A 14185-nucleotide genomic window follows, 5' to 3' on the forward strand; every position below is an offset into this window, starting at 1 on the left:
ACATATCAGGCGTTGGTGGATTCTGGTTGTAATCAGACCTCAATCCACCAAAACCTGGTGCAAGACGAGGCATTGGGGGGAGCACAATTGGTGAAGGTGTTGTGTGTGCACGGGGATGTTCACAACTACCCTTTAGTGTCGGTCCACATTTCTTTTCGAGGAGAAAAATTTATAGTGAAGGCGGCGGTTAATCCTCGCCTTACCCACTCGATAATTTTGGGGACGGATTGGCCAGGATTTGGGGAATTAATGAGTCATCTAGTGAAGAGTGGGTCCTGCCATAGTTTAATAAGGGGAGGTCCCGGTATCGCGTTGGCGGGAGCAGCTGTCACAGAGCTGTCTACGTCATCTCTGCGTCAGAGTTAGGAGCCGCTGGCTCCTCCTCTCTCTATTGGGGAATCCCTTGCGAATTTTCCACTAGAGCAGTCGCGAGATGAGACTCTGCGGCATGCGTTTGACCAAGTGAGAGTAATCGATGGTCAAATGCTCCAGCCAAACGCCACCCCGTCCTTCCCCTATTTCGCAATTATGAAGGATAGATTATACCGAGTGACGCAGGACACTCAGACTAAAGAGCAAGTCACGCAGCTTTTGATTCCGAAGAGCCGCCGGGAATTGGTATTCCAGGCGGCTCACTTTAATCCCATGGCTGGACACTTAGGGCAGGATAAAACACTAGCCTGAATAATGGCCTGGTTCTATTGGCCAGGGATTCGCGGCGATGTCCGTAGGTGGTGTATGGCGGCTGCGAATGCCAGTTAGTAAATCCAGCGGCCATTCCAAAAGCGCCTTTGCACCCTCTCCCATTAATCGAGACTCCGTTCGAAAGAATTGGGATGGATCTCGTCGGGCCATTAGATCGGTCAACACGAGGGTACCACTTTATATTAGTTCTGGTGGACTATGTAACGCGATACCCGGAAGCGGTGCCTCTTCGCAATATCTCAGCACGCAGTATTGCGGAAGCACTCTTCCGCGTTATCTCCCGAGTTGGAATCCCGAAAGAGATTCTGACTGACCAAGGCATCTCGTTTATGTCACGTACACTGAATGAACTGTATGGGTTGTTGGGTATTAAGCCGATCCGCACCAGCGTGTATCACCCACAAACGGACGGTTTAGTTGAACGGTTCAATCGCACCCTCAAGAATATAATTAAAAAATTCGTAAGTGAGGACGCACGTAATTGAGATAAGTGGCCCGAACCCTTGTTGTTGTCAGTGCGAGAGGTCCCCCAAGCCTCCACGGGGTTCTCTCCGTTTGAATTGTTATATGGGCGTAAGCCGCGCGGCATTCTAGATATGCTGCGGGAAAACTGGGAGGAGGGACCTTCACCAAGTAAAAATGAAATCCAATACGTCACTGACCTACGCTCAAAACTCCACACACTCACCCACCTAACCCAGGAGAATTTGCGGCAGGCCCAAGAACGACAAACCCGCCTGTACGACAAGGGTACGCGCTTTAGGGAGTTCGCACTGGGAGATAAAGTACTCGTACTGTTGCCCACATCGAGCTCCAAATTAGTTGCCAAGTGGCAAGGACCCTTTGAGGTCACACGGCGAGTCGAGGACGTTGACTATGAGGTGAGGCGAACGGACGGGGTGGGGCGCTACAGATTTACCACCTCAATCTGCTCAAACTCTGGAACAAGAGGTCCCCATGGTGTCGGTGGTTCCGGAGAAGGCGGAGCTGGGGCCGGAGGTTCAAAAGGGAACATTGGCATCACGTACCTCTGCGGTCCCCTGTGGAGACCACCTCTCCCCGACCCAACTCGCGGAGGTTGCCCAGTTGCAGACCGAGTTTTCGGACGTGTTCTCACCCCTGCCCGATCACACCAACCTCATAGAGCACCACATTGAGACGCCCCTGGGGGTGGTAGTGCGTAGCCACCCTTACAGGCTACCTGAACACAAGAAAAAAGTGGTTCGGGAAGAACTCGAGGCCATGCTCGAAATGGGCATCATTGAGGAGTCCCACAGTGACTGGAGCAGCCCGGTAGTCTTGGTACCCAAGGCCGACGGGTTGGTCCGGTTCTGTATAGACTATAGAAAAGTCAACGCGGTGTCTAAATTCGACACGTACCCAATGCTTCGTATTGATGAGTTGCTCGATCGACTAGGCACGGCTCGTTTTTACTTGACACTGGATTTAACAAAGGGTTATTGGCAGATCCCCTTGACTCCATTATCCCGAGAAAAAAACGGCCTTTTCCACACCGTTCGGCTTACACCAGTTTGTCACACTTCCTTTTGGGCTGTTTGGGGCGCCCGCTACGTTTCAGCGGCTGATGGATAGGGTCCTCCGCCCCCATGCCACCTATGCGGCTGCCTACCTCGATGACATCATTATCTATAGTAATGACTGGCCGAGGCACCTCCAACATCTGAGGGCCGTCCTTAGGTCGCTGAGGCGAGCGGGTCTCACTGCCAACCCGAAGAAGTGTGCGATTGGGCGGGTGGAAGTACGGTATCTGGGCTTCCACTTGGGCAACAGGCAGGTGCGTCCCCAAATTAACAAGACAGCAGCAATTGCGGCCTGCCCGAGGCCCAAGACCAAAAAGGGGGTGAGACAGTTCCTGGGGCTGGCTGGCTATTATCATAGGTTTATACTTAATTATTCGGACGTCATCAGCCCGCTGACTGATCTGACTAAAAAGGGGGCACCAGATCTGGTCCAGTGGACGGAGCAATGCCAGCGGGCTTTTTCTGAGGTAAAGGCTGCACTGTGTGTGGGGGGGCCACTTTTATACTCCCCTGACTTTTCTCTCCCCTTTATGTTACAGACGGATGCGTCGGAAAGAGGGCTGGGGGCTGTTTTGTCCCAGGAGGTGGAGGACCGCCCAGTGTTGTATATCAGTAGGAAGCTGTTGGTGCGTGAGGGGCGCTACAGCACCATTGAAAAGGAGTGCCTAGCGATCAAGTGGGCCGTCCTCACCCTCCGTTACTACCTGCTGGGATGCCCTTTCACCCTCTGTTCGGACCACGCGCCCCTCCAGTGGCTCCACCGTATGAAGGATGCCAACGCGCGGATCACCCGTTGGTATCTGGCACTCCAACCCTTCAACTTCAAGGTGATCCACAGGCCGGGGGCACAGATGGTCGTGGCGGACTTCCTCTCCCGTCGGGGGGGGGGGGAGTCGGCTGCAGGCCGGACAGCCGCCCGGCCTGAGTCGGGCGGTGGGGGTATGTGGCAGCGGGGGCATGGTCAAGCATTGGTCTGTGACCAGAGGACGGAGTCAGGGAAGGTAAGTGGCAGAATTAATTAATGTGTTTGTGTGTCTTCCCCAGTGACCGCGCCCTATTTAAGGAGAGAGTGCAAGAGCAGAGGGAGCTATCTCCCCAACCAGACGACTGGACTGTGTGTGTGCGTGTGTGGCTGAGAGAGTGAAATTGACACTGAAAAGTGAAAATAAAAGTTTTGTGAACTCAGTTCTGGCCTGCCGTCCCTCTGTGCTCCACCCACCCATACGAACTGCTACAATAAATAATCACATTTAACCCCTTCAAAGCCCTTGGACGAGTCACGTACATCATGAAATCTTTCACCGCTGTGCCTTATGACTGGAAGAATGTTTTCGGCATTGACTAATTCATATGTGCCACTGTGAAGTAAAAGTTATGTGCCATGTAAGGGACACAAAAGGAGGTGTTTATGACGAGTAGCGTACGTCATAAGGCATGGCGGTAAAAGATCTCATGACGTACATGACTCGTCCAAGGGTATTGTAGGGGTTAATGAATTTTTCTTCACTGTGAGCACGGAGCAGACTGGTCAAGCAAAGATGTTCTTGCATAGAGAGCTCTGGGCTGCCTAATATATCGGTGTTAAGCTACACCTTAATAAAATTACAAGCAAAAACAGCCATTCCAGCATATATCGGATTAAATCTCGACACTACAGCCATTCAGAACAGCCATAAATGATGTCTGTCTCAGCAAAATGTCCTCCAAGACATCCCGACTGTACAGAAGGACATTACCATGTAGCATTGTTTCGATTCAAAAGGCTACTCGGATGCCTCCTACCGTCCCTAATTTTGCACTGGTCATGTTTTTCAACAAAAGGGTGAAAGCTGCAGCCATACAAATGTACACAAAAGTTCTAAATGTTAACCATGATTCAAAAGTTTGCATAGTGATTACTGTCTGGAGAGCTTAAATTTTAAAGGGGACTGTATGAAGAAAAAAAAACCCTTACTTTTTCAGTGCTTGTACACATACATATATGTTATTTACCAGCTGGGAGGTCCGTATCGTGAAATACTGTGACGGAGGTCTTGAAAGTACTGACTGAGGCCCTCTGGGCTGAGGTCAGTATTCAAGGCCGAGGTCACGGTATTTCACCATACGGACCGACCTTAAGATGGTAAATAATTTTATTTTTTTCTTTACCAAATTCTAACAGAAAACGAGAGCGCCCGAAAAGGAAAACCGAGCCGAGCCGCCATTTTGAATCCTCATTCACGGCTGTAATGCAAATGGCTTCCTCCTCGGTATACAAGTGCACTTCCATGGCAGGAAAAAAACTACATTTTGCTGCCTATGTAGTCCCCTATTTATACAAAATTGAGTCATTCAGGATTCAGCCATGTTTTTGCTCGGCGTTAGCAAGTTAGAGGTTTTTAGCTTTCTCCTGAAATGTTTTCTTTTATTTTGTCTTCCTCAGGGTAGTAAAACTCGCTTTCGCTGTGAACACTGTCATCACGATCCATGATGTAAAATTAATGCCATTTTGAATCCTCATTCACGGCTGGAATGCAAATGGCTTCCTCCTCGGTATACAAGTGCACTTCCATGGCAGGAATAAAACTACATTTTGCCACCTATGTAGTCCCCCATTTATACAAAATTGAGTCATTCAGGATTCAGCCATGTTTTTGGCAGCTCACATGCCAACTTTGTGGTCGATTTTAACTCTCAAATTTTTTTTTTATTCCCAATTATGCAGCATACAAGAGTCGAGGATGGAGATACTATCCACTCAGAAATGTATTTAAAAATAAAGGTTCTGCATATCTCTTTTAAGTATGATCGGGTGACTTTAATACAACCAGGCAAACTGGGTCACAGAGGATATATCAACCCAGTGGTTACATTAGACTTTTTCATTGTCCGTCATTTTGACGGACAGGGTCGTAAAAATTCCGTCATTGTCCATTATTATCTGTCATTTTATTTTAACTTTTAAATGACAATGTATATAGGCTATAAATGCTATATATTTAATAACTTGTGTTTTCATGGACTCATTTTCATTTAAAAATTAATTCACAGAACAAGCTTGTATTATTTAATCATTTATTTATGTATTTATGATGCAAAAAGATGAACAGAGATTCTGACGTTCGGTCACTTGTGAACCCATTTTCCCTCCGCCAAAAACATTGCGGCTGTTGTGCCTTAACGGGCATATGAACAATGTTATTATACAACGTAGCAAGACAATTGCAGTTAAAAAAAATATGAACAGTCCACTACAACGATTTAAGTGACAATCTAATTTGACCTGTTTGCGTGAGCTCAACCCTTCCTTCTGGCCCGCATGGATTTAAATTGGGAGCTCGCTTGTGCATAATCAAAGTCGTCAACGGAAACTGCTGCCGAGGCAATCGTCATTAAATTTTGCGTCTTTGCCTCGGACAGACGACTTCTCATTGACGTTTTAATTTTATTCTGAAGGCTGAACCCGCGCTCTGCTGCGACACTGGAGACTGGAATAACCAGCGCCACTTCAGCCAAAGTTCTGAAGTCGGGAAACATTTCTCCCAGGGAAGTGATCAGAAGCCGGCAAGAGCCTCTGAAAGTTGGATTTCCCGACCCTGCTAGTACTCTCTTCATAGGGAGGAAATCCTGCAGCATGCGGTCTTTCTGCACCAGTGGTGCAGCTGCACCCCGCGTCTCGGCTCGGCGGAGCCTGGAACCTGACACGGAAGGTCTTAAATAAAACGAAGTTATGTTTAAATGTTAGTTTGTCTACCCGTGCTCTCATTAAAATGATAGTTTAGCAGATATTCGAGCAGTGATGTTCCTAAGCTTCCTAAGCTTGCTGGGGAAGAAGACAATAAATCGACATTTGTTTCATTTTAAAAACAAGAAAACAACTAGCCTAAATGAGCGCTATTGCATTAAGACGTACAGGCAGGGAAACGACACAAACAACCCAATGCATCTCTTTTTTTAATAGCAAAAATGACGTGTCTTCTGCAGAGAAGGGAAACATTAATACATCTCACTGTGCTAGTGGTTAGAAAAGTCAGAGCGCAGTCAGGAGCGCGATGGAGGGAACAGCCTTGCGCAGTGGCTACAGTGTATACATGAGTAGCCTATACACTGAACATCAAGACTCGCCGCAATGTCGGCTCAGATTGAAAGTGACGGCAGTGAAGACTATGTATACTGTATGTAAGAAAACTCTGCCACAACTTGCCAATCATTTCAATTATATGTTTCATTATGTTTTATTATTAGGCTATTATTGTTATTGGTAATGGTAACGGTAAACATCCGTCAAAATGACCGACGGCCTTCAGATTTTTCCGTCATAGCTAAAAAAAATCCGTCAATGACGGACAACTGTCGGTTAACGCGACCTATGTATCAACCTTAGTGTACTCCACTCCTTTCCAGAACTATATCACCATGCCAGAGTGCTGCTGAGCTAGGCCGCAGCAGGGGGGCTATCGCAACAACCTGAGGCCACCACCCAAGCGCGGCAGGTAGTGAGGTGCTCAGCAGAGACTCCAGTGCCTCTTTAAAATAGGAAGGCGAATTCTCCCAGTCATACTTTTTGCCAGTGCCCATTCTCTGGAAAATAAAATGGACGACCTCCTTAGCCAGAGGACTACGCTACAGATGGCTACGATGATTAAGCTGTGTGTTTTGGCTGTTTAGCATTAGCTAACAGCTGAAGTAATACATGTATGATCACTTTCTAGAAAGCTATTGGCATTACTTGCTGCTGCAGCGGCAATTCTGCTAACGCGATTAGTTTGTTAGGCTACGTTCACACTGCAGGCTGAAGTGACTCAAATCCGATCTTTTCGCCCATATGTGACCGGTATCCGATCTTTTATTGACAATATGAACGACACAGATCCGATTTTTTCAAATCCGACCCAGGCCGTTTGGATATGTGGTCCTAATTCCGATTCCTATCCGCTCTTTTCATATGCGACTTCAGTCTGAACCGCCAGATCGCATTCATCCGACTTACACGTCATCAACAAGCCACAAACGTCACTATTCTGCGCTGAAGTAGGCGACGGGTCTCTCAAAAAAAGTTACAACAACATGGCGCATAATCACGGGCGCAGATGGAGGGTGGGACTCGTCCCACCCAGATTTAAATTCACCTCGTTCGGTCCCCCCCACTTATAGGGAGGAAAAAACGTCTATGCTGTCTTTCTTTGCATAAGGCAAACCTCACGGAAAAATCAAAAGACTAATTACCATTCGGTTTATTGAGGTGCACAGCAGTGTATACATAGTTGCAACAACTCACATAAAACAAAACAAAGACTGATATTCGGTTGGTTGAGCTGCGCAGACTGCACAGGTTGCGAGCTCGAGCTTGGTTGCTATAGTAACCCACAACAAGTTTGACAGGCATATCGGGGTTGGGGTTGGTTTGCTGGCAGCTTTGTCCCCCCCAGTTTTTTGTCCCCCCCAGTTCCAAAAACGTATCTGCGCCCCTGCGCATGACATCAATGCGAGGGACGCTTCGGGCTGTGAAGGTTCTGAATCTTCTCAATGGAAGGACGCAGAGGTTAGGGAGCTGATTTCCATTTGGGGGGATGCAGCTATTCAAGCTAGATTGGATGGGTCATACCGCAACCGGGCGGTTTTACTTCCGTAAACATTGGCCATGCTCACTGCGTGTGACGTCGTCGTATCCTGCAATGCGCATGCGGAACACTTTTAGGCCGCTTTTCGTTCATACTGAGGATCACATACAAGTCGCATATATATGTTAATGTGAACGACCTCAAAAAAATCGGATTTCACAAAAAAATCGGAATTGAGCATTAAGCCTTGCAGTGTGAACGTAGCGTAAATGTCTGTAAAAGTCAGAAAAATAGTCAGAGAAAAGTAGTTTCACATGGTGTGCTCAAAAAAGACAAACTGCAGCAGCCCACATTCGATTGCCAGTGAGGGGGGGAAAAAAAAGTTTTGCTGAATCTTCTTGCACATGTGCATTTTTAATGATAAAGGTGTTCATATTATTTAATGGGCAGTTTAAATCACCAGCATGTCTCATATGCCCCGAGACCATGGTGATTATTATTATTATTACATATTATAGAATAGTGCTCTGAGAGCACAATATCCCCCGCTGGCAATTATATCTATGCTTAATACACCCTCATGAAACTGTCAAAGTACAAGTTTGGTAATCAAGGGCCATAACTCTGGTAAAATGTGACCGAATTGAACGAAACGGCAATATGCGTATTAACGACATATAATAAAGAATCCTGTCAACTTTTGTGAAATTCCTCCAAATATTCTGAGAGGAGGTGATTTCAGAAGGCGAGCACCCTTCCTGGGACAGATGGACATCGCCATGACATAATCCCCCCTTCGGGCCTTTCGGCCAGCGGGGGATAATAAATTGGTTGAGAGTGTTAAAGCGGACATGCCATGCACTTTTCAATTATTTTACATTTTCTATCTGAGATGCTTTTGTAAAGTTTGAAAAATAAACAAAAAGCATGCCTTTGTTCCTCCCCCCCCATGGATTTTGCACTGTGCCTTTAAATTTAAATATGCAAACAGATTTTGTCTGACTGGCTCATGGAATCCCTTCATCCCCAAGAACCAATGCAATTATTCAATAAAGAAGCTCACAAACTTTACAAAAGCATGTCAGGGAATAATATGAAATTATCAAAAAGGGGTATGTCTTCTTTAAATGGTAATGCCTCAAGCATCTACAGTAGTGCTTGAACGTTTGTGAAGCCTTTAGAATTTTCTATACTTCTGCATAAATATGACCTAAAACATCATCAGATTTTCACACAAGTCCTAAAAGTAGATAAAGAGAACCCAGTTAAACAAACGAGACAAAAATATTATACTTGGTCATTTATTTATTGAGGAAAATGATCCAATATTACATATCTGTGAGTGGCAAAAGTATATGAACCTCTAAGATTATCAGTTAATTTGAAGGTGAAATTAGAGTCAGGTGTTTTCAATCAATGGGATGACAATCAGGTGTGAGTGGGCACCCTGTTTTATTTAAAGAACAGGGATCTATCAAAGTCTGATCTTCACAACACATGTTTGTGGAAGTGTATCCTGGCACGAACAAAGGAGATTTCTGAGGACCTCAGAAAAAGTGTTGTTGATGCTCATCAGGCTGGAAAAGGTTACAAAACCATCTCTAAAGAGTTTTGACTCCACCAATCCACAGTCACACAGATTGTGTACAAATGGAGGAAATTCAAGACCACTGTTACCCTCCCCAGGAGTGGTCGACCAACAAAGATCACTCCAAGAGCAAGGCCACAAAGGACCCCAGGGGAACTTCTAAGCAACTGAAGGCCTCTCTTACATTGGCTAATGTTCATGTTCATGAGTCCACCATCAGGAGAACACTGAACAACAATGGTGTGCATGGCAGGGTTGCAAGGAGAAAGCCACTGGTCTCCAAAAAGAACATTGCTGCTTGTCTGCAGTTTGCTAAAGATCACGTGGACAAGCCAGAAGGCTATTGGAAAAATGTTTTGTGGACGGATGAGACCAAAATAGAACTTTTTGTTTAAATGAGAAGCGTTATGTTTGGAGAAAGGAAAACGCTGCATTCCAGCATAAGAACTTTATCCCATCTGTGAAACATGGTGGTGGCAGTATCATGGTTTGGGCCTGTTTTGCTGCATCTGGGCCAGGACGGCTTGCCATCATTCTAAAGGAAAATGTCAGGGCATCTGTCCATGAACTGAATCTCAAGAGAAGGTGGGTCATGCAGCAAGACAACGACCCTAAGCACACAAGTCGTTCTACCAAAGACTGGTTAAAGAAGAATAAAGTTAATGTTTTGGAATGGCCAAGTCAAAGTCCTGACCTTAATCCAATCGAAATGTTGTGGAAGGACCTGAAGCGAGCAGTTCATGTGAGGAAACCCACCAACATCCCAGAGTTAAAGCTGTTCTGTACGGAGGAACGGGCTAAAATTCCTCCAAGCCGGTGTGCAGGACTGATCAACAGTTACTGGAAACATTTAGATTTCTCTCCTCATCTGCACTAACCCATCACAAAATTCTGTAAGCTCATTCTGCAAAAACTCTGATGTGTCTCTCAAAGTATCTTTACCTGCCCTATGACATGAGCAGCATATCAATATGATTCGACAGCTTTACGTCTCATTAGGTAGCACAGTTTAGCCTTCACTCGACCCTGTACGTAGCAGTCATAGCCAGTGAGTGTGAACAGAGGGGATGAAGGGATTTCATTACGACTAAAAGAACAAGTTATCTGCATTAAAATGACAATTACTAATAACTATCAGAATCCTTTTCAAATCACATCATGGGGCAGCATAACTGTGATCTAAATATCAAATGACTCAATCATGACATTTATACAGGCCATCACTATAGAAATACACAAACACTCTTGCACACAGACCTGGCTCACTGTCAATTTGTGTGAGAATGTCTTCTATGGAGTCCTCCTCGATGCGCTGGGGTTCAGGGTCAGGGGGTGTGTAACCGCGGAGACGGCACCACTGCACCACTTCCCTAGTTTTAGGAGGGCTGAGGGCCTGCAGTCGTGGGTTTCGGTCTAAAATATCCTGAACCAGACGCTTCACTGCTACTGCCCTCTGGAGCTACACACACACAAAGAAAGAGAGAAGGCCAAGGTGAGCACAGATTTGACATTATGCTGACCTGAAACATATTAAAGTGCAATGTCATGTCTCTGAAGCTGAGAAAGAGTGAGCGAGAGCCCCCTCCCTCACACACACACACACAAAATACCTCTGCAGCTCTGCGTTTTCCGATGTTCCAGGAATAGTACTGTTCCGCAGAGGTAGCACAGAACGGGTGGGAATCTTCAGCTAAGAACACACGCGCATGCACACAAATTATTCATAAGCAAAAGTGAACCCAGAATCGCACAGATTCTAAAGTGCAGAATGACAACAATTGAGCCTTTCCATTTAAAGTAATACAGACACCGAAATAAATTCACTCTTCCCTACGACTCCATAAAAATAAAAAGATAGTTGTGACAATTTTCGGGGGCGGAACGGTGGTGTAGTGGTTAGCACTGTCGCCTCACAGCAAGAAGGTTCTGGGTTCGAGCCCTGTCACCGACGAGGGCCTTTCTGTGCGGAGTTTGCATGTTCTCCCCGTGTCCGCGTGGGTTTCCTCTGGGTGCTCTGGTTTCCCCCACAGTCCAAAGACATGCAGGTTAGGTTAACTGGTGACTCTAAATTGACCGTAGGTGTGAATGTGGGTGTGAATGGTTGTTTGTCTCTGTGTCAGCCCTGTGATGACCTGTTGACTTGTCCAGGGTGTACCCCGCCTCTCGCCTGTAGTCCACTTGCCTGCGGCTCTGTACTGGATAAGCAGCTACAGATAATGGATGGATTGATGGTCATTTTCACCCACAATGCAATTATGTATAACAAACATTTGATGATTTAAAAAAAAAAAAAGGGGGGGGGGGGGGGGGGACCACCAAAGCGGCACGATCGAGCAGATGGGAACTGTGGCGCCTTGCTATGACGTAGATCGGGGAAGAAACCGGAAGTGCACGCACAGCATCTGAATCCAGGACTTTTAAACACCATTTTCCATCACTACCAAAGAAATACAGACAAGTCCAGTCACATGGCAGTTTATTTAGAAATATTATGGTATTAAAGGACATGAGACATGAAACATAAATGCACGCTATATCAGTTTCTTTCCATTAAAAATATGAAATAATTGCATCAACAAATACAAAATTATCTATTAAATTCAGCAAAATCGTTATATTCGTGATTATATGGCATTTCTGCTCGAGCTCCGATATGCATATTTTACAACCGGAAGAGCCGCCGTCATGTGATCATACGTCACAAAAACTTTCGGGTACAGCACAAGCGGGTAGATGAATATGGAGAAGTGTGAATCGTGATGATGACGAATGCGACAAAACAGTTTTTGTGTCTTGGATGACAAGAAAATTGTTTCGTTTTTAGAGTGTTTAACGTACATTGAACGTCATGGTGTATTGCGACCTCCCAGTCAGTCAGACGCGCTGTCACTCCTGTTAGCAATGTAGCTAGGCTCAGTATGGCCAATGGTATTTTTTGGGGCTGTAGTTAGATGCGACCAAACTCTTCCGCGTTTTTCCTGTTTACATAGGTTTATATGACCAGTGACATGAAACAAGTTCAGTTACACAAATTGAAATGTGGCGATTTTCTATGCTATGGAAAGTCCGCACTATAATGACAGGCGTACCAACACCTTCTGCGCGCTTCGACAGCGTATTGATACCTTCACTCGGAGTTGTACCATTATTTTTTAGACAGGGCGGACGGACCAGGGCATTCGCCCGCCTGGCCGTGCCCGACGAGGAGCGCTCTCGGCCGGCAGACGGCAGCCCCTCCTGGAAGTGTGGTTTTACCATGGGCCTCAGGCGGTAAGGATCAGTATTATAATTTTGGGTGTATCAATTATTGATTATCATAATTCTGACTCGTTTCGCCATTTTGAATGTTTTCATCTCGGACTCTGGAAGCATTGTATCTCAATCAATCTCGAAAAATATCAGCAAAAAAAAAAACTAGCTTGCAACGGACTTTAGCTAGATCTATGATGAACTTTCAATGTATGATACAAAAATAATACTTCTTTCAACAGATCATTAGCCTCTGAGCAGAATTGTTTTTAACTTACCAGGATGTGTTATCGAGCCGACCGCTTTCAGTTTCATGGGGATTGAATGAACTCTCACTCTCAGAATCATCTGACCCGTCAGAGTAAAGACGAGATCCATGTTCATGTGAATTTCCAGCTATCGGTTCGAATTGATAGGGTCTAACTTCACATCTCTGTGAAACATCGGGAATGTCACTGTCGATGGTGTCCATTTCGGTAACCCGTTTACATTAGATACCCAAGCGCTGGCTCCTTGGAAAGTTTTTGTGACGTCACGGGTCACGTGACCGCTTAGCTCATTAATGAATCATTGTTTTACGCTGATGTATAAAAAACTTGAATAATGTGATGATTTTCACATTTTTGACGCCCTGCAGTGATTTAGATGGCATTTCTTATGTCCTTTATACATAATTATACCCAGAAAAAAATCCATGTCCCATGTCCTTTAATGCAGTATTCCTTTGTGGTACTTTACAATACTGGAAAGGTTTTAAATTAATACAGACACCTAAATAAATTTCACTCTTCTTTAGGACTCCGTGAAAATAAAGCAATCTGGCAGACAGATGGTGCACTCTATTGTACACGTACTCCATTACTCCAGAGTGTTGAAAATGCTTGAAAGCAGTGACACACAGGCTTAAACAGTGGGTCGGTAGCTGGGAAAATATTTTATTTTAGCCTTCAGGTAATAAAATAAGTAGAGTAGATCTAAAGTAGCACTGTTCTGGTACACTGGCTGCAGTCGAATGACTACTTCCCACTACAAGCATCTACACTGCGTCACACCTGCGTGCTGTTTTCGCGTGCAGCAGACTGACAGCGCGTGTGCTGTAAACGACTCACGCCTGCACAGGATTAAGGCGCAATCAGCGCACCTATATAAGGACCTGGAAAAAGTATTGCGTTGCCAACACGCTACTGAGCCTTAGTTCCTGTTTGCTTCTCTTGGTTTCCGATCCTCGATTTCCTGTTTCTCATGTTTGTTTCCTGCCAAGCCTTTGATCGTGTGTTTGTGCCTCGCTTGACCTATTGCCGGTTTCACCGTTTCTCGATTTATGCTCGCCTGTTTTCACTTTTCTTAATAATAAACCATCTCCCATCCATTCCTGACAGAATACTTCACCCACCTGACACACTAAGCGACATATCTCTGAGGTCGGTATTTGGTAGGCAATTGCCGAATTGGAACAAAAACAATTTTAGCTTGGCCCGAGGTACAACTTATTGACAGGAATTACTATTATACTAACAATTGTGTCAGTAAAGGATTCTAACAGCAGCTGGGCTGGGTAATTA

General features: G+C 45.4%; 1 protein-coding gene across 6 annotated transcripts in view; it reads right to left on the reverse strand.

Moving 5' to 3' along the window:
* yeats2 (YEATS domain containing 2) overlaps nt 1-14185 on the reverse strand; it is a 217076-nt gene that overhangs the window by 20354 nt on the left and 182537 nt on the right. For all 6 annotated transcript variants that reach the window (XM_060906054.1, XM_060906053.1, XM_060906055.1 and 3 more), the window contains 2 exons: nt 10985-11064; nt 10632-10833 (listed from right to left, as the gene is read on the reverse strand). In XM_060906054.1, coding sequence (XP_060762037.1) covers nt 10632-10833; nt 10985-11064 — 282 coding nt within the window. The remainder of the gene's footprint in view (nt 1-10631; nt 10834-10984; nt 11065-14185) is intronic.

This window comes from Neoarius graeffei, chromosome 23, assembly GCF_027579695.1.
Source record: "Neoarius graeffei isolate fNeoGra1 chromosome 23, fNeoGra1.pri, whole genome shotgun sequence".
Taxonomy (NCBI): domain Eukaryota; kingdom Metazoa; phylum Chordata; class Actinopteri; order Siluriformes; family Ariidae; genus Neoarius; species Neoarius graeffei.